This window comes from Drosophila persimilis, unplaced genomic scaffold, assembly GCF_003286085.1.
Source record: "Drosophila persimilis strain 14011-0111.01,24,50 unplaced genomic scaffold, DperRS2 tig00000824-arrow-arrow-pilon, whole genome shotgun sequence".
NCBI lineage: Eukaryota > Metazoa > Arthropoda > Insecta > Diptera > Drosophilidae > Drosophila > Drosophila persimilis.
Window position 1 is genome coordinate 181659 of NW_020825358.1, and position 26214 is coordinate 207872.

The 26214-nt window shown below is 49.6% G+C and overlaps 4 protein-coding genes across 5 annotated transcripts in view; 3 read left to right on the plus strand and 1 right to left on the minus strand.

Moving 5' to 3' along the window:
* The window catches only part of LOC6600258 (zwei Ig domain protein zig-8), a 42501-nt gene extending 38481 nt beyond the window's left edge, over positions 1-4020 (plus strand). Inside the window, exons 5-7 of one of the 2 annotated variants that reach the window (XM_026993292.1) lie at positions 631-758; positions 1369-1537; positions 1930-4019. In XM_026993292.1, coding sequence (XP_026849093.1) covers positions 631-758; positions 1369-1537; positions 1930-2267 — 635 coding nt within the window. In that variant the 3' untranslated portion in view covers positions 2268-4019. Of the gene's footprint in view, positions 1-630; positions 759-1368; positions 1538-1929 lie in introns of both variants that reach the window. The other variant, XM_026993291.1, reaches the window with a different exon arrangement.
* Positions 4021-5535: 1515 nt separating this feature from the next.
* Positions 5536-6363, minus strand: LOC6600257. The gene has a single exon (XM_002025386.2). It carries the CDS (start codon positions 6361-6363, stop codon positions 5536-5538), a length of 828 nt encoding a protein of 275 aa, XP_002025422.2.
* A 656-nt stretch (positions 6364-7019) lies between these two features.
* On the plus strand, positions 7020-8079 carry LOC6600256 (ubiquitin-conjugating enzyme E2-22 kDa). Its single transcript, XM_002025385.2, has 3 exons — positions 7020-7195; positions 7281-7436; positions 7503-8079. Exons 1-3 carry the CDS (start codon positions 7133-7135, stop codon positions 7890-7892), a joined length of 609 nt encoding a protein of 202 aa, XP_002025421.1. The 5' UTR covers positions 7020-7132; the 3' UTR covers positions 7893-8079.
* A 633-nt stretch (positions 8080-8712) lies between these two features.
* The window catches only part of LOC6600251, a 53198-nt gene continuing 35696 nt past the window's right edge, over positions 8713-26214 (plus strand). Inside the window, exon 1 of the mRNA XM_026993274.1 lies at positions 8713-8906. The gene's annotated coding sequence lies outside the window, so the exon portion shown is untranslated. The remainder of the gene's footprint in view (positions 8907-26214) is intronic.

Here is a 26214-nt window from a genome sequence, read left to right on the forward strand (position 1 = left end):
TCCTCACGGGGGTAGCACGAATGTTGAACGAGTGTTGAACGAATGTTGGGCGGAAGGAATCACAGAAATGTATTCGTAAACAGAATGGGTGCCCAGCCATTTCCCATTATCCTATCCTCCCTCCCCCCCATGACGGGGCCCGTAATCGATTATTTAACGTACTGACTTTGACTGGCAGAACATTTCCTCCTCAACTATGAAAATTTCCATGCAACAACTGTGGCCCAGCCAACTGGTCTGCTGATGGGCTGCAGCCTGGAGCGGCACTTGTCACTGGTCAAATGCAGCTCAAACACAGGCTGGGCAATTTCTAGCACTGGCCATGGCATGGCCTTGGGCATGGGCAGGGGCTTGGGCATGGGCATGGCCGTGGCAGTGGGCGGGACGACCAGTTCGGAATTTCAAAACTCGTCAGAGGCAAGAGGGGCAACGAGCGAGAGCTGTGAACGGAGCTGATTAGGCAACGTAACCCAATGATTGGCAGAGCTCAAGTGGTAGGCTTTGCCGGGAAAGGGGTCTGCAGGGGCAGCATTCTGATGCAGGGCATAATGAATGGCATAACTGCAAAATGTTCGCTAATTTCAATGTTTCGTTTCGTTTCGTTTCGTTATGTTTCTCTCCCGCACACAGTGCCAACGGCCACCATTCTGGGAGGACCCGATCTGTACGTGGACAAGGGCAGCACCATAAATCTTACATGCATCATCAAGTTCAGCCCAGAGCCGCCGACCCATATCTTTTGGTATCACCAGGACAAGGTAAGTAGCGCCGCTGCTACACTCCATGCCACTCCGCGCTACACCACACCACAGCACAGCAAACCACTCCCTTGAAATCAATTTACAGGGAAAGCGCCCACAGAACGAACGAAAAACCAATTTAAGGTTTTCCTTTTTGGTGCCAAATTATCTTGCAATAATTGAGTTTGGTGCGCCGTAAAAGCGCAAGTACAAGGGCAAGGGCAAGGGCAAGAGGGATCGGGATTGGGATCGAGAAGGACGCCCCGCCCCGCCGTGCCACGCCCAGCCAATTGCTGGGGGATAAACGTTTTTAACTTTTATGAGCTCCGGGCTGGCGCCTCTTTGGGGTGTGGCTACGGCGCTGGGGGGCGATGGGTGGAGTGCGAGTTTGTTCTCGTTTGTTTACGCGTCGTATACGCAACGTATTTAATTTTGGCTTTTATGATTATGAGAAAACATGCTTTTGCATTTAGGGTATACGCCATACCCCATGCCCCATGGCCACACACTTGCTCATTCCCTCATTCCCCCACTCCCGCTCGCTGCCACACTTTGAAAATAACTTTTCAGCAAGGGAAAATTTTGTTTAATATTCTTGCACCTCTCCACCGCTCTATACCGTCCGCAGGTGCTTAGCGAGGAGACTGGCGGAGGACGTCTGAAATTCAAGACCATCAAATCGGAGGAGACCAAATCCATTCTGCTCATTTACGATGCGGACCTGCTCCACTCGGGAAAGTACTCCTGTTATCCATCCAACTCGGAGATAGCCAGCATACGCGTCCATGTCCTGCAGGGTGAGTGTGGGCCACCGTCGGCCGTTTCCGGTTTCAGTTTTTGGTTTCCGGCTCTCTCTCTCGCTCTCTCTCAGAGGCCGACTTTAAGACCGCCTTAATTTGATGCCAAAGTCTGATAATGTGAATTATTTATTCATGCTTCTGCTTGACCTCGATTTGTATGCATTAAAAGTTGCATCTTTCTCCGGCTCTGGCTCTGGCTCTGGTTCTGGCTCCGGCTTTGGCTCTGGCTCCGTCTCTTCTTGTGGCGAAACTTTATGCAATTTATGAACTAGCCACAAGAGCACGAGAGAACAGGCCTTTTCGACTACAAATTTGTTACTCATTCAAGTTTTATCTTCTCTTCTTTTCTCTTCTTTTCTGTTCTGTTCTGTTCTGTTCTCTTTGGACAGGCGAACGCCCCGAGGCCATGCAAACGAATGCGGCGCCGGCCGCCGTCGCCCTGGCCTGCTGGTCCTGCCACACGGCCCAGGCCACTCAGGCGGTCAAAGTAATTAGCACAATGGTCGCGGCATTTGTATTGTTGGAGGCATGCTCCTCGCTGCTGCTCCAGGGCGGAGGTGGACCAGGTGCTGCCGGCGGAGGAGGTCGTGCCAAGGAGAGACCCGGCCGCGACCCAGAGTTTCCGAGCACAAGCTGCTGCCCCGCTGGTGCTGGCCAGGAGAATGCCATTCCCATGATGACGCCCGCCGGCGGCCCTGTCAATAGTGGCAGCAGGAATGCACGGTGATAAATTAATGTCGCTCCGTTGGAATTCCACCGCCAATGCAGCAGCGCCCGCCCCTAAATGAGGCAGAGAGCTGCAGCAGAAATGATTTATAGCAGCCACAGCAGGGGCCGGCAGGAGCAGCAGAAGGAGCCGTTTTCCGTTTCCCTCGAAAGTTCTTCAGAGTTGAGCTGCATGTAATACCTTTAAGAACGACACAAAAAACCCCCCACTAATTATGCTAATGATGAAAAGATGTTGCAACTGCTTCTTCTCCTGCTCCTGCGGCTCCTGCTCCTCCTAAGTTGTAAGTAAGAGTGTTTCTAATTAAGTGTGCAAGGATCTAGTTAGCCGAGCAGGAAATTTTTTTTGGCTGGGCCGCAGCCTTGTACATAAGACCCGGGCAGAGACCGGCTAAACGCAGAGACCATTTGAACGAATCATCAAAATCATATGGCCAGCTTAGACTAGAGCTAGGTTCCGGTTCCGGTTCAGGTTCCGGTTCAGGTTCCGGTTCAGGTTCGGGTTCGGAAGCGGGTTCAGGTGCAGTTCAGCCCAGTTTGTTCAAGGAATACGAGTACTACACATACTAGACACTAGATACTACCTATACATAGAGACATTATTGCGTAGCGAAAACTTTACTCAGATTGTTGTAAATACTAAAGGGATTTCTTGTGTTTCTTGGGTGTACCCTGTATAGCGTAGACGTAGTCCTTAAGCAGTGTAAATAGTTAGGAATACAATACCATACAATACAATACAATACAATAGAATATTTTTATGTGGACTTTGTCAGAGGTTCCTAAACTACAATTTTTTGTCTTTTTTTTTGTTTAGAATTTTCGTAAGTTAGGCAAATGTACGGACACTCGGAGAAGAGTTTTCCGTTTTGGGGAATTCTTTGGCTTTTTTAATAATCTATGGGGACATCAAAATTGTATGGGAAATTCCTGCCAAAAGCTAGCTTCACTTTGAAGTAGGACCTTCCGAGGCTAACAATTTATTTAAGAGTTTTCCTACGGCCAAGGATATGCAGGGACTCGTTTGGGGCTAGTGCCAGTCATGTGGGAAGTTCCTGTTCCCGTTACCAATTCCTGCAATGGGTTCCTTGCCCTTCTCCACCGCTCCCCCACTCCACCACTCTCTGTCGTCGTCTTGGCCAACTCCAGCAATATTTAGAGCTTCTATTTCAGCATGTCCGGTTGCATATTCTCAGCCCCTGCCCGAACTGCCGAGTCACTGCCGCCGAGCACTCTTGTCGGTTGAATATTTGCATTTCCATTTCTTGAAGGAGCGAGTAAGTGACTGGCTGAGTGAGTGAGTCCCCTTCATGCATGTGTATGTGTTGTATGTACGTGTGGCCCACATTTAAAAGTCCACTAAAGGCCACTGTGACACTGCTCGGCCGCCATTCATTGAGGAGTCATGGCCCGAAAACGGAAACGGGCCCGAATTTATCCGATCAAAATTGTAAATAACATGCATATACCATATATGAATAAACTATAAACCTGTACTCAACAATTTATGTGGTAGTCATACACACACCAACACACACACACACACACTATATATACAGATAATGCATTCATATATAGTACATATATGTAATAAGTATATACATATATATGGATATTAATAATGTTAACCGAACGCATGCAAAATTAGTCGCGACATGTAAATGAATGTTTAATGGGTAAAATTAATGTTGCTATAAACGGGACAGCGGAATATACCATACAAAATAATTGCAATTAAGCAAATAAAATAATGTTTAAGCGTAAAACTAGCCAGTAATAAACACACACACACACACACACACACACACACACAGAAAAACAGAAAAACAGAAAACCAAAAAAACAAACTTTGTTGACCTTTGTTGCAAACAAAAATGGCAACGCATTATAAAGGTTATGAAATTGTTTTTAATTTTTAAGCAGCGTAGCTACGCAACTATGGAAATCGGTATGGAAATTTCAATAAAGATTTTTTTTTGGGTATTACCATTTAATGATAAATATGTGTATCACACAGGCATACACAGTGCCCTCCCCCACAGCCCCACTCCTCCCCCTCTCCGTTTGATGTGCGGTTTGGTTTTTGGGATGGAGCTCTGCTCTGCTCTGCTCTGCGCCGTGATGGCCTCCCGCCGGGCTGGGAGTCCGGGAAAGATTTATGCAAATATTTTCCATTGCTATTCATGCATTTGGCCAAAAAATTTTAATGGCCCACACAGACAATGGAACGTGAGTGCCTGCCTACTGGGAGATTGCAAGTTTCTCTCTTCTGTTCTCTCGTATTTTTCGGGGGCGGCATTTTCCATTTTTCAGCCTAATAAAGCCGCAATGCAAACGGCAAGAAGAAAAGTGTAAGCCAGGAAAGGCAAAGCCAAAGGAATGGAAAGGAATGGGCATTAAGTGCCTGGCAGGATGGCTGTCTGGCCGTCCGGCCGTCTGGCTGTCCTTGCTGATGGGATGGCCTGGCTGGCAGGACTAGGCCATGTGTGCGCTATCCTGTCGCAGGACTCTGTTTGCCGTTTTGGTAAGACATCAAAAGCCGTTAACATAAAAGTTTATTATATGACAAGTAAGTACATATATTTCTCTCTCTCGCCATATCCGAGTATGTGCATATGTTCGCTCTCTCTCTCTCTCCCTCTCTCTCCCTCTGTTGGCCAAGGCAAATAACGGTAATATCATGCCAAAAAGTTTAATAGCGCACAACGCGTCACCCAGCCCCAGCCCCAGCCCCAGCCCCAGCCCCATTGCTCCATTCCTCCATTCCTCACCTCTTCCCGCCACCCATCAAACCGAATTGAGTGGAAAGCGTAAGAAGCGCATAAGGCGCATAAGGCACATGAGCCGGAAAGTTGTTACCCCCGTTCTGCCGCACAGAGAAGGTATTGCCGTCATCATGAGACGACGACGCTGATGATGATGGTGATTGGAACACCCGTATTCCGTGCTGTGTGCAAGATGTATGTACCGCATGCCACCGAGGATCTGTGGGGTCAATGGAGACCCAGAAGAAAGACACTTTTGGTACGAGTGGAGCAGAATTGGATTGCTAAATCGGAGGCGGATGTTGCAGGGGCTATTGCAACCACTCTCAATACCGATTACTATCGTTTTTCCGGCCAGCTCTAACACTACCACCACTACCATCCACTTTTCATCCGTAAATAAGCACCGACTTTGCCAGATTTGAGTTTATTTGGACCTGCACTGGGATTAGCGCATTGACGGGCAGTAGAGCAACAAATGGGGCAGTGGTCGTGGGCGTGGTCTTACTTGACCAACTTGGAATGGCCTTCTGCCTTCTCACAGCCAGTGGTGTTGTACTTCTCGACCTCGGCCAGGTAGACGGACCAGAAGTCCTTTGGATCCACCATCTTCTTGGCGCGATCTTGCAGCTTGGGCACCCGGCCGGTCTTCAGGGCCTTGCCACCACGACGACGTCCCACGCAGAGGGGCGGTGGAGCTGGGGCGCCGACCGCCGTAGCGACAATGTAGGGACCGACTGCGCTTATACTCTCCCGGGCGATAGTATTCTGTTCCTCTTGCATTTTCTTGAAAATATCCAAGAAAGACCCATCGTTGGCGAAGTAGGAGCCGCTCGTCCCCGCCTTGGCGGTGGCCGACATTTTCGGGTCCTTGGCCAAGGTCGACCGCAGCTTCTTCAGCCTCTCCTGTGTCTCCCGATGAATGCGGTCTCGGGCGCACGGAACAGACGACCCGCCTCTGCCTAGTCCAAGCCCTGGCTGGCTCTGGGGGTCATCCTGCTGTGCGGCGCTCGGCTGCTGGGAACGGGGCCGCCAACTGATGCTCTGAAGGCGAGGGCCTTCGCCTGGATCTGGCGAGTCCGAGCGACGACTCTGGTTGGTGCGTCTGGAGAGCTCACAGTCGCGATGGTGGTCACGCTCCTTGGAAGGATCTCTGGACCTCCCTCTATGGCCGTGACGTTGGAGCTCATCTGATCGTTCCGGGGATCTTCCGGCCCGACTGCGGAAGCTGCTGCCATTACACTGCCATTTGAGTGAGGAGCCGGGTCCGCGCGTGTACAGCACCTGCTGCGCACGCTTTTCCTTCTTGTGCTCAGTGAAGCGACAGGACATTTCGTGGGATCTGGAATGCGAAAAAGTGCCACGCCCTCTCTCTCTCTGTCTCTCTAACCCTTCACGTACTTACAATATTCAGTTCCCAATTTTCAATCAGTCGAAGAGGCTCGAAGTTGTTGCTTCTGCACTCGTTTGTTTTTCTTGAAAAATAGTCACAAAGACGTGTTTTTCAAAGACTACTGTATTTGGGTTTGAGATTTGGGTTTGGGCACAATTGAACCAAAAACCCTTTGTCACGAGATTCGTATGCACGATTCTCGAGGACTCTAGGGGTACACCCAGAAGAAAGCCTATCCGTATACACGGATGGATGACCATATTATGATCTCCATATATAGCCACACTCTGGGACTCTGGGAGCGAGGCTTAACGGCTGGCGTTGATGTGTGAAGAGTGAGAGCGGGTCAGATGTTGCGGAAACATATGAAATCTTATATAAAATTCGCATATAATAGGTCCTTCGATGGAAAGGGGCAGAGCTAGAGACAAACAGTGCCAGGGCTTGGGGCAGTCATTGGCTCCGAGAACGGTCCCGGCGGATAAAATACATACGATATATGCTGAGTCAGAGTATCGGGTAGAACTTTAGAGCACATCATGCCCGCCTCCTTGTGCATTCAATTTAACACCAAATCGACAACAAAAGAATAAAACGTCAGTTGTGAAACAGTACAGAAAGTCAGTCACACAATTGTCGTCGGACAAAAATATAAACAAATACAAAATCCTAGAAACTGCGCTGGGAACACACAGATCTACATACATCATGCCGAATAGAGCTGAAACTCGCGTCAAGAAAGAGTTCGAGCAATTTATTGGCTTCGAGGAGGTAAGTGGGGCGATCAGAACATGGAGTCCCATGGCGGCGGAAGCCGCAGCAATACCTAACCCAAATACTTGCCTCTCTCGGACAGATCGGCGGCCAGTGCTCGATAAAAATCGAAGTCGTCAACGGGCAGTGGTCATGGCTGCGGGGCGAGATAACCGGGCCCGCCGACACGCCCTACGAGGGCGGGAATTTTGTACTGGACATTAAAGTGCCGGATTCATTTCCGTTCAATCCGCCGAAGGTTGGTGTCCCTAAAGCAGCCCTAGGCCGCAGGTAAATGACTAAAACAATCCCCATCTCGTCGCAGGTGCGCTTCCTCACGCGCGTCTGGCACCCGAACGTCTCTTCGGAGACTGGCGCCTTCAGCGAGCGCTTACTCAACGACAGCTGGGTGGTGGCGACGTCGCTGCGCGCCTTTCTGCTGTCCTTGCAGGTGTGGCTGTCCGCTGCCGAGCCGGATTACATAGAGGACAGGGAGGTGGGGCTCCAGTTCAAGGAACACCAGGATGTGTTTCAGCTTACCGCCAAGCACTGGACCAATGCATACGCAGGCGGCTCCCACACCGTTCCCGGCTGTGACGCGAAGATCCAAGATCTCAGGGAGCTGAACACGAGCATCGACGAGCACGGCGCGCGCCTGATCCTCTCTAAGGAGAACTGGGACTTGGAGAAGGCCGCCGATAGCATGTTCGGTTAACACATCGGCTAACACTTCAGCACTGGCCAGCAAGTCAAGCCATACTTTGGTCATCGGCCAGATGCAACACGACACGAATTGGCAGCAGAAGCGCCGACACGAAATCGATTTGATATGTTATTTACACCACACCTACAATATTCTGTTCACGCTGTACGCATCAGCCATTAATGAAGCAAATCGATTTCGTCTCATTTCGTTTTTGTTGTGTTTTTGTTTGTTTGAATTTTACAGTTGGTCGCCGTGTCTGCTGCCAGAGGTTGAGCAGCGAGCTAACAGCGGCAGAACAAATTCTCTTACGGCCTAACAGGGGCATGTTAATTTAGCAGCGAGCTAACAGAGAGAGAACACTATGTTGAGAGCAGGCCCTGACCTACATCAACTTTCGGTTTCGTTTCTTGCTGTGAGACAAATAGAAGTCGAGCCAGCCGATCTGCAAGCTGAGCTTTGACTCTCCTACGCTGCACTGCTGCTGCCCTCTCACGCCCTCTCTTATGACGCGCCAACGCAAGCTATTTCTACACTACGCTCTATCAGCTTTCGCTCTCATTCTTCGAAGAAGCTTTGAGACTCCCACGCAGCTTCACTCTTATCGCAGCTTTCAGTCCAGTCTGTCCCCCTCGCTCGCCACATTCAAAGCGGTCGTCTAAAACGCGTGTCTAAGTTTCGCATTCTTTTTTCTTTTTCAACAAGTCAGTGAAATCAATCGGTTCTAGATTCCAAACCGCGACATGATCTATCATGTAAGCTCTCGCTAAACGCACCATTTAATTCAGTTTTGTTGCGGTTCTTTTTGTTTTTGTATTTTGAATGTTTTTTCGCAAAGAGTGAGAGCGAGAGCGAGAGTGATTGAAAGCACAGCTTGACTGAAAGAGGTGCACAAGGCACAAAGGGCAAAAAGTGAGTGTAAGTGCGAGTGAAAAACGGCCTCAAAGCGAAAGGCAGACACGACGTCCGATTTCTGGGCAGAGCTTTGAGGCTGCAAGCAAGGCTTAACAAAAAACGAAACAGAAGGTAAGAGTATTTCTTTTTTTCAAGATACTAAATGCTCAAATGTGGCCCTGTCAACCACCGTCTGAGCCCCCACTTGGGGAAACTGAGTTCCCCGAAAAGCTCAAGCCCGCGAGCAATTGTCGAATATTCCCTTTAATTGCGCATTGCTCGGGACACAGCTGTCGTCGGATGAAAGCGAGAATGCCCGAGGAATGTGGCACACGGCTGTGTCCGAGCACCAGGCGGGGGCTGTGGCTGGGGCCGGGGCCGGGGCAGGGCAATCGAGAAAAGGGAAAATAAATTATCATCATTGGTGACATTTTCATTTGTCAACGTAATTCTCTTTGTGTCGCATTCCTTCCGCTGCCTAAAAACGCCCTACGCGCACCCTGTAGCACCCATCCTTGCAGGACAAACATGATGAAAAAAAAAACTCCGGCAATTTGGCGAGGAATTTCACTTTTCTTTGACGGGCGAAAAAAAAAAGAAAAAAAAAAACACGCAAAACAGAGACAGAGAATGACACGTTTCGCTTTTATTGGGGATGCCAGGATTGCCTGGCTGCCGTTATGGCCGGGTACATTTTTAATGTGAAAATATGATTTGATTTTGCTCCTCCGCTCCTCCGCTCCGCCTCAGATTGTAGCCTGTACCTTATAGCGGCGGAGCACTGCAATTTATGTATATTTGCCTGGTTCTTCTCTGCTTTCTCTGCTGCTTTCTCCGGTGCTTTCGCGCACTTTGAGTACTCGCATGATTTTGCTCATATTGGGCATAAATCACGCGTCTAAGGCTTCAAATGCAAAATAACCGACACACAAATACAAGTGTACACGTGTGCGTGTGTAAACGTGTGTGCGGACTTGTATCTGTGTGAAAATCCAGTACATAATTTATTGACATGACTGCGATGTCTGGCAGGGCCAAAGCCACGGCAGGTATTGCCGAATTCTGTCCTCCAGCTGCCAAATGGAATACTGTACATTATTTTACCGATCCCCCCCCATACCACCCCCATACCACCCCCATACCACCCCCCATATATGTCACAGACACCTCTCTCTGTCTCTGTCTCTGTCCCTCTCGCAGTCTCTTTTCTCTCCTCCGCTGCGTGCTTGTGACGCTGTCAAAGCGAGTGCCAGTGGCGCCGCTTTGATGGCCAATTTAAATGGCAGCAAAGTGAGTTGTTAAATGCATTCCAGTGCTGCATCTCGCATTGATTGGTGGGCTTTGGTTCGGTCTTAAGTAGCATAGAAATGACAGCGCTCTTTGACAATCGGAGGACTTCAAAGAGCGACTTAGTGGCCTGAAACTTCCGAAACAGACTCTCGCAGACTCGCTAAATATATTATAGATGCCATTGCTGAGCCATCCTGCCCCTGATCACCACAAACAGCTGCAGTTTCCCCCCACCCTCATGCAGCGAGAAATAATTGAGTTGAATAATTTCCTCATTTTCCTCATTTTTCTCCGTAACCAGCAAAAGGCAGCAGTCGAAATTTATTTGCTTTATTATTTACAGATGTAATGAAATTTCTGCGGTTACTCATGCGATCCACCGGGAGGGGATGGGCGAGGGTGGGGATTGGCTATTCCCTTGGAAATTATTTTGGAGCCAATTTTTCAGCCAAATTTCCACCATTTTTGGCCTTTAAAAATAGCAAATTAATTATATTTCACGCTGGAAACAAAAAAAAACAAAACAACAACAACAGCAATTTGTGTGTGTACTCTGGCTCATAATTAAATTTTCCTCTGGTGCGTGAGGGGGATGCTATCCATGCGTGTGTGTGTGTGTGTGTGTGTGTGTGTGTGTGTGTGTGTGTGTGTGTGGTTTGAGGTTAGGGCAGTAATACGGCTTTGATTATGAAATCGGTTTAAGCGGGTTTCCTGTTGTCTGTTTTTCCTGTATATTGTAAACACATTTTTGTTTTTTTTTTTTTTTGGTTTTGTTTTCCCTTTTTAAAAGGGTATTACGAGAGGAGAGTCGATCGGCTGGCTGCCATGGAGAAAGTGTAGCCGAAAAGCCATGCCCATGTCCCTGCTTCTATGATTGGTGGAGCGCCCTTTGTGCCTTTTGACTATGTGCCACATTGTTGTTTGTTTGCCGGGGCTGGAGCCGGGGCCAGGGCTGGTGCCGGGGCTGGTTCTGTCTTCATAAATGAATATCCAGGACTCGACAAATTTGTTGCTCACTTTTTGCACACTTTGTGCTGTCAGTTTTGTGGTCAACACCACTCCTTCTTCCTTCTTCCCTCTTCCTTCTTCCCTCTTCACGTACATATATCCTTCTCCGCCCCCGTCCCCGCCCTAGTCCTGCCCCGTAATGCAATTTGTCATTTTCAATTTGTGCTCTTCTGCCTCCTGGCCTTTGTTTCAAATGGAATTTTTGGCATTTCGTTCACATAAATTAGGCATGACTGTCGGGGTCCGTCTGTCCGTCTGTCCGTCCGTCCGTCTGTCCTTTGTTGTTGTTTGCTGTTGCACTTAAATTGCTGTGTAAATAATTATTTTTCCAATTTCGTTTAGATGCAAATTGTTTATTTGTGAAATCTTTTTCAATTCCAGTTGTGTGGCCAGAGCTCGTCCCGGGCAGAGTCCTGTCCTGATTTGAATGTCCTCAGACACTTGCAGCCCCTCAGCTAGCCGTCAATTTAAGTGGATTTGTCGACTTTGTCGAGTGTCTTGGCCGATAAACCCTGCCCGAAATGACCTCAAATGCAATTACTGGCCTGCAAGTGCTCCCCGCACTCCCCGCACTCCCTGCACTGCCTTCTGCCTCGGATTGCTTAGAGTCCACCTTCCACAACAAACAGTGGAATATTATAGCATGCCCATCAGTTTTAATCAAGGGATTATGCGAGATTTCCGAGCCTCAAACTATATTTATTTTTTGTCCATTCGATGAACGTTGCGTCGTTTGTAAGCCCCAAGGGCCCCCCCCCCCCTTGGCCCTTTCCCACCCCGTCCTGTGTGCATGCATTTAATGCCATTTAAGCTGGACTCTGTCCAGGTCTCCTCCACTCCTCCCCTCCTCCACTCCTCGTCCGGGGTCCTGGACGGTATCCAATTTCTGGGCACTTAACTGAAATACATTTTTATGGACATTCCCTGGCAGTGGAGGGGTGCTGAGGGGGGAGGGGCAACTGTGCCCGGCCAAGGTGGGTCCCCATCCTTTTGTCCTTTTTTTTGTTTTTGTCATTGCAAACTCGCGCGCTTCTCCTTCCTTGCGTTGCGACATTTCGCACATCCTTGTGACTGCATAATTTTGCTGTACGTTTGCCGTGCTGAAATATTCTCATCTTTCGTTTGTATTTTGCATGATTTACTCAGATTTCATTCCGCCATTGCTGTCTCTCTCTCTCCACCCACCCCCCCTCTATCTTTCTCTCTTTGTTTCGACAGCCATCTCCAGTGTCTGTGTGTGTGTGTGTGTGTGTGTGTGTGCCGACTGCTTTTGTAGTTTTATCACACACTTGACCCATAAATCAAACATGTGTAAATGTTTTCACTTTATATGCACACTAGTACACACACACACACACACACACACACACACACACACACACACACACACACACAGACAAACATCAAATACTTTGCACTCCCCCACTATCCATAGAATCCTCGAGACGAGACTCTATGCATGGCACACCATGGATTGAGTAGAGCAAGGTCCTCGTCCTCGTCCTCGTCCTCGGCTTGGTCCTCGGCTTGGTCCTCCGCCTCGTGCGTGTAAACGAAGTAGAAAAGCGTGTAAAATATGCCTCAAATAGCCCCGACTCCATTCTCACACATTGTCTGCCCTATGTCCCCCCCCACCCCTTGTCCCCCCTGCCTGGCGTGAATCCCTTTTGATGGGCCACTGACATTTTTTGGCGGCCTGTCAATCCATTTCCTGTGTGAATTTTTATTGGCTTAGTGAAGCAAGATTTCCGCCATAAATTTCGAATGTATTATTTTTTGTATACACACACACACACACACACACACTCGCACACACACACGCACAGCATGTGTGACAGCAAACATTTCAATGTTTTCCAAATGCCAAACGTGTCGATAATTGCTTCAAATGTTTGGCTGTGATATGACATCAAATTAAATTCTCTGATTTATTCGAATATACCGACTGGGAGATACCCTATACCCTATACCCGGGTGTGTTTCTGTCTCATTTTGCCCTGCTGGACGTGTACAGGGTAGCAAAGTGCAAAGTGCACAAATTTTGGCCAAAAAATTCGCTCAAGGGCATTTGTTGCATGCCCCAAATTGTTGTTTTTGGCCAATAACATTGATGATGTTTGCGGGAAGGCTGGCAATTGCATTTATCACTCAACTAAATGAAATTACGGCGCGGTTTGAGGCCACGCCCCCCATCCGCCCCCCGCCCCCAGGGGAATGACAGAAACAAAATGTTTGCATATCAATAATTCGGGGGCAGCTGCCACATTTTGGTCAGCCACGAGGATAGAATGTTGCCTTCGTTTAAGTGCAAAATTCACACTTTTGCAGTGTCCAGGGCAGGTCCTGGCCTCCCCTCTGTCCCTGCAGAAGATGACCTCCTTGTGGCAGCAATCGAGAGTGCAACCAGGGGGCAGGGGCAGGGGCAGGGGCGAGAGAGAACTTTTTCCATTTAACGCTTGAAAGCCTTTTTTAAAATGTAATTTTTTGCCTAATTAGCAACAAACAACGAGACAGCCTCCGCCTCCTCTTGGCCATGGCTACCAGTGGCTTCTCCGGTGGCCCCTTTGGCCCTGATCTGTCACTGTTTTGCCGGCTTTGTCTGGCTAGGGCACACGGCTGGCTCAGCCCAAATCTAATTTGCGCCTTAGCAGCTGCTCAGCGACAGACGACAGCGACCGACGACCTTGAAGCTGGAGCGCCTTTAGCCGATCCGACGCTGGGCCGGTGGCGGCATTAACGACAATTCGCAGACAGGCTGACGGCCTAAAAGGCGGCTTAAAGCCATTCAGGCTGATGGATTGCAAAGGTTTGGGCCTGCCCCAGCCCCAGCCCCAGCCCCTCTGGCCATGTTTTGCTTTCATCATCCTTTTCTGGGACGGGCTGGGGCTGGGGCTGGGGCTGGGGCTGGGGCTGGGGCTGGGGCAACAACGAAATATAAATGAGAATTTCACATTCGCACGTAAACAACACATTGACTAGGGGGCGTGGCTAATCCACATTCAGCTTGCCGGAGCATGTAGGGCCGCTCTCCTGTAGGTTCTGCTGCTACACTGCCAGAAAATACCCCATCGATGTGGGCGACGGTCCCAAGGAGATCCTCCATTCTGCTGGACGTTCGTCCAGTGCAGGGCTCCCTGGTCGCCCCCTGGTTCGGGTCTAATAAAAGTAAACATTTCTTTCCGCGTGACTAAATACCTTTCACTTACTGTCGCCGGGAGAGGTCGCCGCCCGCTCCACCGTGCCCCCCGTGCCCCATCGGGCGGCACACTTGACTCGACGGTTGGCCCCTTTTATTAATCGCGTGTCGAGGCGCGTCATGCGTCGGCAATATGGAATAGAATTTTCTTCGCTTTCCCCCCCCCCCCCCCCCCACCCCTTCTTTTATTATTGTGCACAAGTTCCGTTTCACCTCTGACCCACCTCCACCACCTCCACCACCCGCCCCCTCCCCACCCCCTGGCGCGCTGTAGCTGCTGCTGAGCTAATTAAAAATTATAATTAATTGCATTTTCTGGGCGCACAAGTCACTTCTGTGCTAGAGAGGGATAGATAGATAGAGTGTGTGTGTATCTTGAGGGTGTGCCCAGCATATCTTGGGGAATTCATCTAAGTTCCTGGCAGACGCATTAAGCTTATTAAATTCGTTTAGACCTGGCTAACGCAACGCCAACCGTCAACAACGGCCAGAAACGGAATTTGTTCTTTCCCCCCCCTAACACCGACCCCCCCACACGTGTGTGTGTGCCTCTGCATTAAGTTATTAAATGCAAGAAAATAAAAGAGAAGCCAACGAAACGCCATTTAACTTTGTAAGCCAAGATGCTAAGCGGCGATTAGTCGGCGATGTCCTCGTTATGCTAACTGCTTATTAAAAAATATATAATTACAAGCCTGATGAGACGAGACATCCCCCAGCCCCCCCGCCCCCACTCGCGACCCACTAGCCCGGCTTTGCCCTGGATCCCGGCTCTCTGGTAAATTCCCGTAAACATAATTTGTGGCTGCTGCCGCTTTCGCCGGAGCATAACTCATTTTACCTGCCATTCGAGAGGGCGCAGGGCGGAGGGCGGAGGGCGTAATTAATCGAATATAGCGACAACCGAATTAATGAGTGCCAGCATCCGGGTGCTGGGCAGGGGGGCAGGGGGGCAGGGGGGAGTGCAGGGATACCCTTTGGCAGCACAACAAAACCCAGATGCATGGCAGAAAGAATACAAATTCCAGCCAAAGGGTTGCGAAAGTTCCCCCCTCCCCCACCCCCCCGCAAGTCGCACTCGCATTAATGTGTGCTGTCAGCATTTAAATAAAATATAACAGCACATAAATGCAGGGCAGAAAAACGGGGCAGTTTGCGAATGATTTATGCCACCGAAGTTTGCTGATCAATGGCAAATAATAAATTAAAACTACTTTAATTGCACATTACTCGTGGCCCGGACACTGCGGTCCCCAGCCCCCTGCCCCCTGCCCCCTGCCCCCTGCCCCCCTGCCCCCATTGAAGCCATTGAAATATATGAGCCGCAATTTACAATACGAAAAGCGACAGATGTCCCCGACAGGACCTGCACGCCGCTAAGACTCGGCCGAGAAACGCTTCTCTATTCCACATGTGGCTGGAGAGGATTACCTGCGTTGCCGGAGGTTCATTCACCTTTGGCAGGGGAAATTGCTGACAAAGGGCCCACCCCCCCATCCCCCATCCCCCATTATCGTCTCTCAATCATCATCGTCTCTGGACGAATGGCCAGAAAAGTGCTTGCAAAGTTATTTTCCTTTTGCTTCCGTGTTAATTATTTCCGTTGGGGATGTAACTTTTATTTATTGGTGGGCTAGGGTTAGGGGGGGGGGGGGGGGGGGGGGGGGAGTGTCGTTAATTATGCAATATACTCTTGTTCAAATTTGACACAAATTGTGTTTAATTAAAATGTACAACCCGATGGCTCAAATCGTTGCCGATGCGGACACCTCCAAGGCCGTAACTTTGCCAAAAACTTTCCGAGTCGATCAATCTTTGAGTGGGGGGACGTGGCCACATGCTCATAGAAGTCCTCCAGGAAAAACGACTTCCCTTGGAGCACCATCGTGAGCACTTCGTCAATTATTCGGCCATTCTTTTGACGTTGTGTCGCATAAATAAGTGAACGGAAACGATAGGACATTAAATGAGAATTCAAGAGAGAAATCAATTCGACGGACTGACAACAACCTTTGTATATTATTAAAATTTTGAAATGTTTTATTACCTTTGCCCCCTCTCGGGGTACTGGGTCCCGGGTCTCTCGGTCCCCGTGTCCCTGTGCCTCTGTGTCTCTTCGTCTGAATAAATCATGAACAGCTGTTGCTCTTGCTGATGCCTGATTGATTTGCTTACAATTTACATTTGGCCAGAATGGGATTTGTTGGCAGTCGAGAAACATCTGAAAGAACAAACAAAATGCTGTGAAATTGCCTTAGCCATTTGCCAACTAATTGACGTTGATCGACAGTTGCCATTTATATAGAAATATATATATGTATATGTATATAAATATAATATTTATTCGATTGCACCCACGGCACGGCCGGCGCCTCCAGCTGACGGCTGCGCCCGGCTCTCGCTCCTTGGCAATCATTTATTCATTCATTAATTTGTGTTTGTTTTATGTTAATTTATTTATTACACTCCACCCTCGCCAGCCCCCGCCAGCCCCCGCCAGCCCCCGCCGTCAAATTAAAGGTGAGCCAATTACGAATGCGAGGGCCAGGGCCAGGTCCACAGTCGGAGTCGAAGTCGGACCCGGAGTCGGTTCGAGCCATTCATGTGCGCATAAATAAGTTCCTCGGGGATGGAATGGAATTATGGGCTCTTATGTGCCCCGATATTCATTTGCGGCACTTAACAAGTTGCCTTTTGATTGGCACACGCAATGAATGTATTTTTATTCACAGTTAATTTGCGTAATTATGGCAAAGACAAAGCAGCCCAGAGCCCCCCCTCCGACGACGAAATAAAAGTACTGCTCATTCGCAAGTTATGGAATTTAAGCCGTCAACTTATCACTTGAACATTTTCTTGTGCTCTGCCACTGCCGCTGCCACTGCCGCTGCCACTGCCACTGCCTCTGCCTTTGCCTGCTCTTTGTATTGTATTTTAATTAAGGCACGTAGACCAGAATGGAGGCTTGGGGCATGCGGCATTCGGCATTCGGCATGGGTTGCATGCAGCAATTAAAGCCAAATAATGGCAACCAGCAATGCATACAAAAAATGGAAACGAATGGCCAACAGCGAGCTAACAAGGCGACAACAGCGACGATGGCCATCGCCATCGCCATCGCCTGCCGATATTGCGTATACGCCGCATTGTGCCGGCCTGGCGGGGCCCCATCTTTCTCCCATTATATAACACTTTACCTCTGGCCCTCTGGCCGGTCCGTCCGGCTGTCCAGCTGTCCGGCTGTCCCTGTTTTTCGTGCACGACTGGACACGCGCAAAGGTCGCGATTGAGGAAAACGAAAAAGAAACGCAGAAATTTACGCAATTTCTTCGACAGCCTGGTCCTTGTCCTGGTGCCTGGCTCATGAAATGGGAACTGAAGTCGAAGACATTTCTACTGGAACACCGGGAATATTTGAACCACTTTTTGGTTGAGTTTTGTGTAATTATGACACAAAGGAGGCTCACAAGGCACTAGGAAGCGGCGTTTATTTCCAAATTCAAAGCAGAATTATGCAGCAGTTCCTTTAAAATTCTGCCCTGCAGTTCCCCAGTTCCCCAGTTTCCCAGTCTATATGGATCCGATATGCTCTCCATGGAGATGGAATATTCTGGGGCAGAACTTTGATTTGATTTCTCTCTTCAGGCCAGCCCAAAGGAGTGAGAGTATCTCATCTGTAGCCTTGGTTAATTATGCTAATTTATGCAAACAATCAGGGTGCAATAGGCAGACAAGTGACAGCAGCAACAGCAGCAGCAACACGGCCACACGGCCACACGGCAACACGGCAACACGACAACGTGGCAACGCGGCAGCACAACGGAGCAGAGGGTGTGCCTCTGGGGCCAAATGGGCACAGATAACATGCAAATAAAGACTTACACAGACACAAAGAGAAAGTGCGACACATGCAGAACAATTGACTTGAGCTAAACAAAAAGATACAAGATACACACGCACACACGCACACGCACACGCACAAAGCAAACACAGACACAGACACAGAGACGGGATACACTTGCAAGGCATTGTTTTACGACTGCCAACAAAAGCTTCAAATTTAACTTCTTTCCCATGCATTCATACGCCGTGTATCTCATATGTGTATCTGTATCTGTATCTGTGTCTGTTGTCTGTTGTGTGTTTCTGTTTTGTGTCTGTTTTGTATTGTGTATCTGTTTGTGTGTTAAGCGACTTGTTTTACAATGCCAATGATAACACACACACACACACACACATTGAAGTACAGCCCATGCATGGCAGCAGCAGCAGCAGCAGCAGCAGCAGCAGCAGCAGCGAACATCTTGATAAGCCCAACACAAGTGCCTTCTCTGCCTCCTACATTGTATCTGCGGCTTGTCTGACATTTTGTAATTGAAATTTTGTTGCAGCCTACTTCCAGGCGTCGGCCCTGCTGTCGTGCTGTCGTGCTGGCGCGCTGCAACCATTACGCATACGCCACGCTGGGCACTCAAAGAAATTAAACTATTTGCCAGCGCGCCTAAATAACCTGTACAGCCCCCGCCTGTCTGGCCCGCCTCTGGTGTTATTTGGCAAGCACGGTGGCGGAAAGAATCCAAAGCGTCATATTTTAAATAAAAAATATATACATGTACATATATTCTCGTGCACACGCCGAGGCATGACATTGGCTTCATTACACGCCGACAGTGTGCAACAAAAGTTGGGTGCGGGGATGCCAAGGAGATCGCCGAGTCTCTGCCGAGTCTGCCTTCCTTCTGGCAACAGAACTTCGTTGGGCCTCGGGTCGGCCGCTGCCCGCTTGCCGTCGATCTCTCTGTCTCCGATTGGCTTCGGGTTGGCCTATGCCCGCTTGCCGTCGATCTCACAGTCTCTGCTTGGCTTCGGGTTGGCCTCTGCCTGCCTCTGTCTCTGCTTGACTTCGGGTTGGCCTCTGCCCGCTTGCCGTCGATCTCACAGTCTCTGCTTGGCTTCGGGTTGGCCTCTGCCTGCCTCTGTCTCTGCTTGACTTCGGGTTGGCCTCTGCCCGCTTGCCGTCGATCTCACAGTCTCTGCTTGGCTTCGGGTCGGCCTCTGCCTGCCTCTGTCTCTGCTTGACTTCGGGTTGGCCTCTGCCCGCTTGCCGTCGATCTCACAGTCTCTGCTTGGCTTCGGGTCGGCCTCTGCCCGCTTGACTTCGTGCCGGCCTCTGCCCGCCTAACATGGGTACATGCTAGGCCCCTCTGTCGGCATCTCTTTGCTTCTGCAGCTCGGCTTCGCTTTGGTTCGGACCGCTCTTCGGGGCTCTGCTGTTGCGTCTCTGCCTCGCTGCTGCTGATCCTCTGCCGGCTTGGATTAGGCGCGCATGGGCTCGGCTCACTCTGGTCGGTCCCGTTGCTCGTCGGGGCATGGGCCTGTTCAATTTGTACCCTCTGAGGTCCTCCCACTAATCACGACTTTGTTGTCCAGTGTGGAATTTGCACAGCCACGTTGTCGGTCGTGTGTGCAGTCTGTTGGCCAGATTTCCAGGCGCACACAAGACAACTTGTTGCCCTGACAGCCCAGTAGACGGGAACATGGTCCGTATGCATGTCTGTGTGTGTGTGTGTGAGCGCCTGAGTTTTGAACTCAAGGTCAACAGTGGCGTATACTAAAGTGCAAATTTGTTTTATTTTCCTGGGCGGGCAGCAGGCATGAAAAATAGATGAAGCCGGCCGGTGGAAACGAAAGACAGGCCAAACGGAAAATGGCCCCACAGAGACAGAGACAGAGACAGAGACAGAGAGTGGAGACTGGAGACAGGAGACAGCGACAGAGAGAGCAGAGGCCGCAAAGGCCGCAGAGACGGGGAAAATTTCATTGAACCTAATCAGTTTTGAGGCCAAAATAAGGTTCGGCCGTGGCACGTGGGACGGACGCAGCGTTGCCGGACGGCCAATGGCCAATGGCCAATGGTCTGAGGCCACTAATCCCATAAATAATGCAAGGACCAGGCAAACCGAGCTGGACAGATGGGAATGGAATGGCAGTGAATGGAGAGGAATGACGACGGCTCGACTCTGGCTCAAAGATGCGGCCGGGCCAATCGTTTCAAGGACATAAATTCACGCAAATGTTTCAATCAATTTTGCGCTGCTCGGGCACAATACTCGAACAAATTCAATTTGACCCACAAATTGCTGGCACAGCCCAAAAGGGCTTCCTCGCAGGAGCAGGAGGAGCAGGAGGAGCAGGAGGAGCCGCAGGAGCAGCAGGAGCAGGAGCAGAAGGTCCCCCTCATGTTGTTATTGAGCCATCTTTATGCGATTACACAAACAACAAAGCAGCGCTGTGGCGAGTACGAGTACAGTGCACGACATAACTGGATAGCATTGAGCGGGAACGGAACGGAACGGAACAGGACAGAGCAGGACAGGGCGGGACAGTGTCCCAGGATAGACAGAATACACAAAGGACGGGACGAGCCTCGCACTAAAAAGGGACAGCGCAACGGAAATGTCTAACGATTGAACAAAACGGAAGGCAACGAGGCGAAACCGGAAGGGGGTTGAATGGAGGGGTCGATGGTGGCGGTAGAGGGGGAGAGGGAGAGCTGGCGGTAATAAATGACATGACAGGCATCGAGGAAAATTCCTTTGAGTAAGCCATAGGGCCATCGACTGACTGGCCCAGGAGCAGTGCACTGGAGACTCCTGCCAGACTCATAAACGCTTACCTAATGCAAATGGGCCATGGCCTGCTCGAAAGGGGGGTGGCGTGAGGGGGGAGGGGGGGGTGGAGGCAAGATCTGGATGTGTTGCAGCATTTGCTCATTAAAAACTGACTAAATTGAGTTGTGTGTTTGTGTGTGTGAGCCACGTTCCCCCGAAAAAAAAGGAAGAAGGAAGAAGAACCCACAGCCCCACAGTCTGTGGGGTAATGCGCTTAGAAAAGGGGACAAGAGAGGGGGAGCAGGGGACGCAACTGGGATTGGGGGCAGACAATCTACTGGATACAAGTTGCGACTGCCACTTGCAAATGCCTGCCAAGGATTTATAATGTTGTCCTCGTCCTCGAGGCGCGCTCGAGTTGCCGTTAAGTGCACGAGTTAACCTCATTTTATACCGTCTCCTTGGTCTCCTTGGTCTCCTTGGTCCTGCGCTTTCTGTCTCTCTTCCTGCTTGGCCACAAGACAGCGACGGGGACAGCGACAGTCCCAGACGAGAGATGTAACCTGCTAGAAGGGAATCTGTAGAGCCAACTCCTTATGGGATAATCTGCGGGGGAACAAATTATCTGAATATACTTAATGTTCAAGCGATTTGCTAATCAGGCGATAGGCGAGAGGCCAAAGCCAATCAATTATGATGTACGCCATATTAGCGGGGCTGGCAGGGTATCTGTGGATCGTTGGTGTGGCCTCAAAGTGCTCCCCTTCTGCTGTGACCTAGTGCCAGGGCACAGACAACGGGCTACAGAGGACTACGGACTACGGACTACGGACTACGGACTACGGACTACAGACTCCACGTGCAGTGCAATTTATTGAATCAACGCGCGTGGCATAAACAATGGCCCAGCCAGCCCCGAGATAATGGGGCGTGCCGCTGCCTAAATATAGAACACAATCGCCGCGTCGCTTCCTTATTGCAGTTGCGGCCCATTGTGCGGGTCCTGGGGAAATCGGGAGCCGCAGCGCCGCCGCAAAGAAGCAAAGACAGTGCAACACATTAGCCGGCCTTTGTCTTTGTTTGAGAAGCTGCAACAATGCAGTGGAGGGAATGCCCTCAAGAGTGGCAGAGGGAAGGGGACGGGGGCCTGCTGCAGCCTGCCGCAAAGCCTTTGTGTGGCAACCATTGTTGCACCTACTCGACGACACCTTCTATCCCTTTCTCGGGCGATGCCAGGACTCATTTCAAATATTTTGTTAAGAGCAATTCGCTCTCGAAACTCGAACCTCGAACCCTGCTGGCTATTTGCCCCGAATGCAATTAAAAAACTACATTTCCATTGGCATTTTCCATTTAAATGGGGAAAAACTCAATAGCTGCGAGACAGACGACACAGAGAGAAAGAGAGAGAGAGAGAGGGAGAGATATTAATAAATTGTTCTTTGGCCCTGCAAAATGAGCAATAATCAAACAGAGAGAGAGAGAGAGGGAGGGGGGAGAGGGAGAGCAGCAGTAAAAAATGCATAATTGCCGGCCAAGTAATGGGAGAAGAACAAAGGAAAAGTTTCCTCCCCAGCGGAGTGGAGCGAAACGAGAGGAGAGGAGGAAAAAACTGCTATCACTGCGTGTGGACTGGGCGAAAAAAATATATTAAATTTCTCTCTCTCTTCTGCTTTTTCAATTAAACTTTTCAAGTATTCCGCGATTCTGTATCTTTGGCCAACAAGCTGATTAAAAGTTGAACCCGGCCAAACTCCACCCGGAAGGCAGGAGCCGTGCCTGCATTCCACCTACTTCTGGCCAAAAACCAGTTGCCAATTATCGCCAGATATTGACCGTATTAGAATGGTAATTAGGCGGTGGATTAGGGCGGGGGATAATCTGTCTTAGTTCCGAATTGCTGTTTACTTTGAAGGCTGTAATCATCATTCGAGCTCCGTTTCGATTGCGATTGGAAGTGCTTTCGGTTTTTGGCCAGCCAATCGGATTGTGGGTCGTTTTCTATCAAATTCCCTGCAGCATCTTACGGCTGGCCATCAACAGCTCGTTTATCCTGTGGCCTTCGTTCTACGCCAACACTTTCCAGTTGATGGCCCTGCTCTCGCCCTCTGCTCTGGCCCGGCCATTGAATAACCATTTGTGCTGCTGTTTTCGCCAGCATTATGAATTGATTGCTTGCAGGTGCCTGGCCATGCAGCTGACCGCACCAGATATCAATAACTATCTAAGGCAAATCCTCCATCCTCCATCCTCCACACACGAGAGCCCCACACACAAGCCATTTTTCATGTTCACTCCTCGACTCTTGCAAGGCTCCTCGCTCCAACTTCTAGAGATGGCACTGGGACTCGGGCCTGGGGCCGAAAATCCCACCAACTCCATTTCGTGAGTGTTCCGTGATAGTCGAGCAGCTGTTTCCCGCCTGCTTCTGGCCGCTGCACTGCTTGCTGGTTATCGTTTTCTTATCCTCCCTGCGTGGCCACCGTCCCATCTCCATCTGCTTTTCCTTGTTGCTCTGTGTAAATTGTATGTATCCAAAAACAATATTTATATCTATCTGTTTGGTGTGTGCGTGCCATGCCCTCCCCTCCCCTCCCCTGCCGTGCCCTGCCCTTCCGTTGGGGTGTATGCTTTTTTCTATGCATCATCAAAACTTAGTAAATTAAAATGGTCAGCGAGGCGTTTTTTTTTTTGTTTGTTTCGGCAGCATTTATTTTCAATTTGTGTGGCATGCTTTTAGTCGACCACGTTTCAGGTTCCACGCTCCACTCTCCACTCTCCACTCTGCCCGCCCGCACGCTCCCTTTTCGACCCATGTTTTCCATTTAGTTTAGGTTTTAGCCACAATTTTGGATTGGAAACAGTTTGCTGTTCTTGTTTTTTGTGCCCGTCCGCTGCCTTTGTGTTTGGAATATTGATTAAATTGAGCTGCCGATCAGGAATGCGAGGCGAAAGCGATTGCATTGCATTACAGGCTGATTGCACAAATAAAAGCTTAAACAATTGCCCATTTGGCCGGGGCGAAAGGTTAAACTCCCGGCCATTTATTAACACACACGTGCCGAGAATTTGTTTATCCAGGAGTAGGGGGGGGCGGTGGCGGTGGCGGTGGCGCTTAGCAATTTGTTCGTTTGGCGGTTCTTCGGTTAATTGAAACAAGTATTCGCCGGGGCTCACAGGAGCCCCAACACTGGCTTAATCATCCGTTTAACCGAAAGCTCTACGGCGTGCGAGAGGTGGGGGGAGGAGGAGGAGGGTGTTCTCATTTATGCCCCAGCCATCCCCTAAGCCATAGAGCGTTCGCGTTTTGGAAGCTGTGGAAGCGCCTTCCCATTTTGCGGCGTGTCTCGGGTGCTCCATTAAAAATGCATTTATCATTTGGCATTTTTGGAAAAGCTTCCTTCCTTTTCAGGCACAGACACAGACCCGGACCCGGCCCCGTCCACGTCCCCGTCCCGGAGCCGGCAAGCAACTGACACCTTGTATCAGGATGCTCATCCTTTCGGCCGGAGCCCGTCCGTGGGAGAGCACTTTAAGTTGTTTGTTTTTAAAACTGAGCACAAATTGTATTTGTTGCGAGAAACTTTTACTTTGGCCAAGAAATATGCACGAATTTAGTTTTTGCGGCTAAGTGAAAAGCGCACACTACTCGACCATGGCTTGGGGAATGGGGCATGGGGCATGCGGCATGGGGCATGGGGCAGTGCAACTTGGGGCATGTTTAAGCGCTAAACTGTTACTTCCACATGCTCGACTCGACTCGACTCGAACGACGATGGAGAATGGAGAATGGGGAAACAGGTCGCCAAACTGGCTCCAGCTGGCCATCGATGTGTGGGGTTTTAGCCAAGAGCCGAGACAAAAGGCCCGTTCCCAGAGTGTTCATAAAAATCCAACCCGACAGCCTGCCCCTCCCAAGGAACTAGGTCAGCCATAGACACACACACACACACACACACACACATTGTAAAGTGCTGGCAACAACATGGCAGGTGGAAGTTGTCGAGGTGTGAGAGAGAGTGCGAGTGCGAGTGTGAGTGCGAGTGTTCGGCGGGGCTTCCCATTCATGTTTAGCCGCAATGCAGCGCCTGCATAAATTTCATTAGATTTTAGCTCCGGGGCACACTCCGCTCCACACTCCACTGGCGTCTTTTGTTTCCATCTTCTATATCAAATCAATTGGCCTTCAGTTCGATGCCATAAAGCGGGGCAAGACCACGGGCGCGGACACGGCGGGGGGCTGGAGGTGGAGGTGGGGCGTGGGACTGGTGCCACATCTGAAGCACATACTCGTAAATGGCTTCCTAATGAAGTCATAAAGTGCCCGGGCAAAAAGGCAGCTAGATGTCCGCCATTAAACGCACCTTGAGCCAAGGCCAAGAGCGGAGAGAGCGGAGAGAGAGCGGAGGGAGAGGGAGAGAGCGGATGGAGGCTAAAGCCAGTTCGCCGAGAAGTATGCTAATAAACGTAAACCGTGCTCCATTACCAGAACGGGATACGGGATACGGGATGTTGGAGGTAATAAAAATGAAAATAAGTTTGCAAGTGGCCAGCGGCAGCGGCCAGGGGCAGCATGGATTTCGGATACCCTGGCACCCTGGCATCGATCGTTTCGAAGGCTGGGTTAAAAGGTGATAGATGTACAGGATATATATACATATATATATTATAATATATTACGTAAAAAGCCATGAGAAAATAAAAATCATGCGATTATATTTGTGTTTTTTTTTTATGTAAATAAATTTTAAAAATTAAAGTTTTTAAAATGAATTAAAAGTATTTAAATTAAAAATTTAATTTTGTGTAAATATTTTTTGTTCAAATACATTTTAATTTTTTAATTAATATTAATTTTAATTATGAATATTAATTATTATTAATTATTGCCTGCCAGATTGCCAGAATCAATCCAGGAAACGTTCGTTTTCCAATGTAAATTCCTCCAAGTTCCATTTGTGGACGACAGATCCTGCCAGTGGCCACATGCCCATCTTTATGCCAATCGTCCATGGTGCCTCCAGTCTAAAGGACTCTCTTCTACCTTGTAGCATACTACCTGGGGCATACAAAAAGCAGAGTCGGCATCTACCTTTTGGGATTGAGAAATGCAAAGAGGAACCGCGAGAGCCTGAACACACATACTCGCACATAAATCGAACATGCGAGCAGAACCTTTACGTGCTGACAATGATAATGACTTTGGATATAAGCGATGAGCGAAGAGAAAGCGAGAGAAAGTCCCGAAAGTAATTAGGAAAATCCGACTGAAAGATACCCACTACTCGGGGATTGTCTGCAGGAAATTGGAGCAGTCTCCAAGATCTCCACGATC

Coding starts and splice junctions, on each gene's coding strand:
- LOC6600257 (XM_002025386.2), bottom strand. CDS start 6,363: ATGTCCTGTCGCTTCACTGAGCACAAGAAGGAAAAGCGTGCGCAGCAG.
- LOC6600256 (XM_002025385.2), top strand. CDS start 7,133: ATGCCGAATAGAGCTGAAACTCGCGTCAAGAAAGAGTTCGAGCAATTT. Junction 7,196..7,280: donor AATTTATTGGCTTCGAGGAG/GTAAGTGGGGCG, acceptor TCTCTCGGACAG/ATCGGCGGCCAGTGCTCGAT. Junction 7,437..7,502: donor TTCCGTTCAATCCGCCGAAG/GTTGGTGTCCCT, acceptor ATCTCGTCGCAG/GTGCGCTTCCTCACGCGCGT.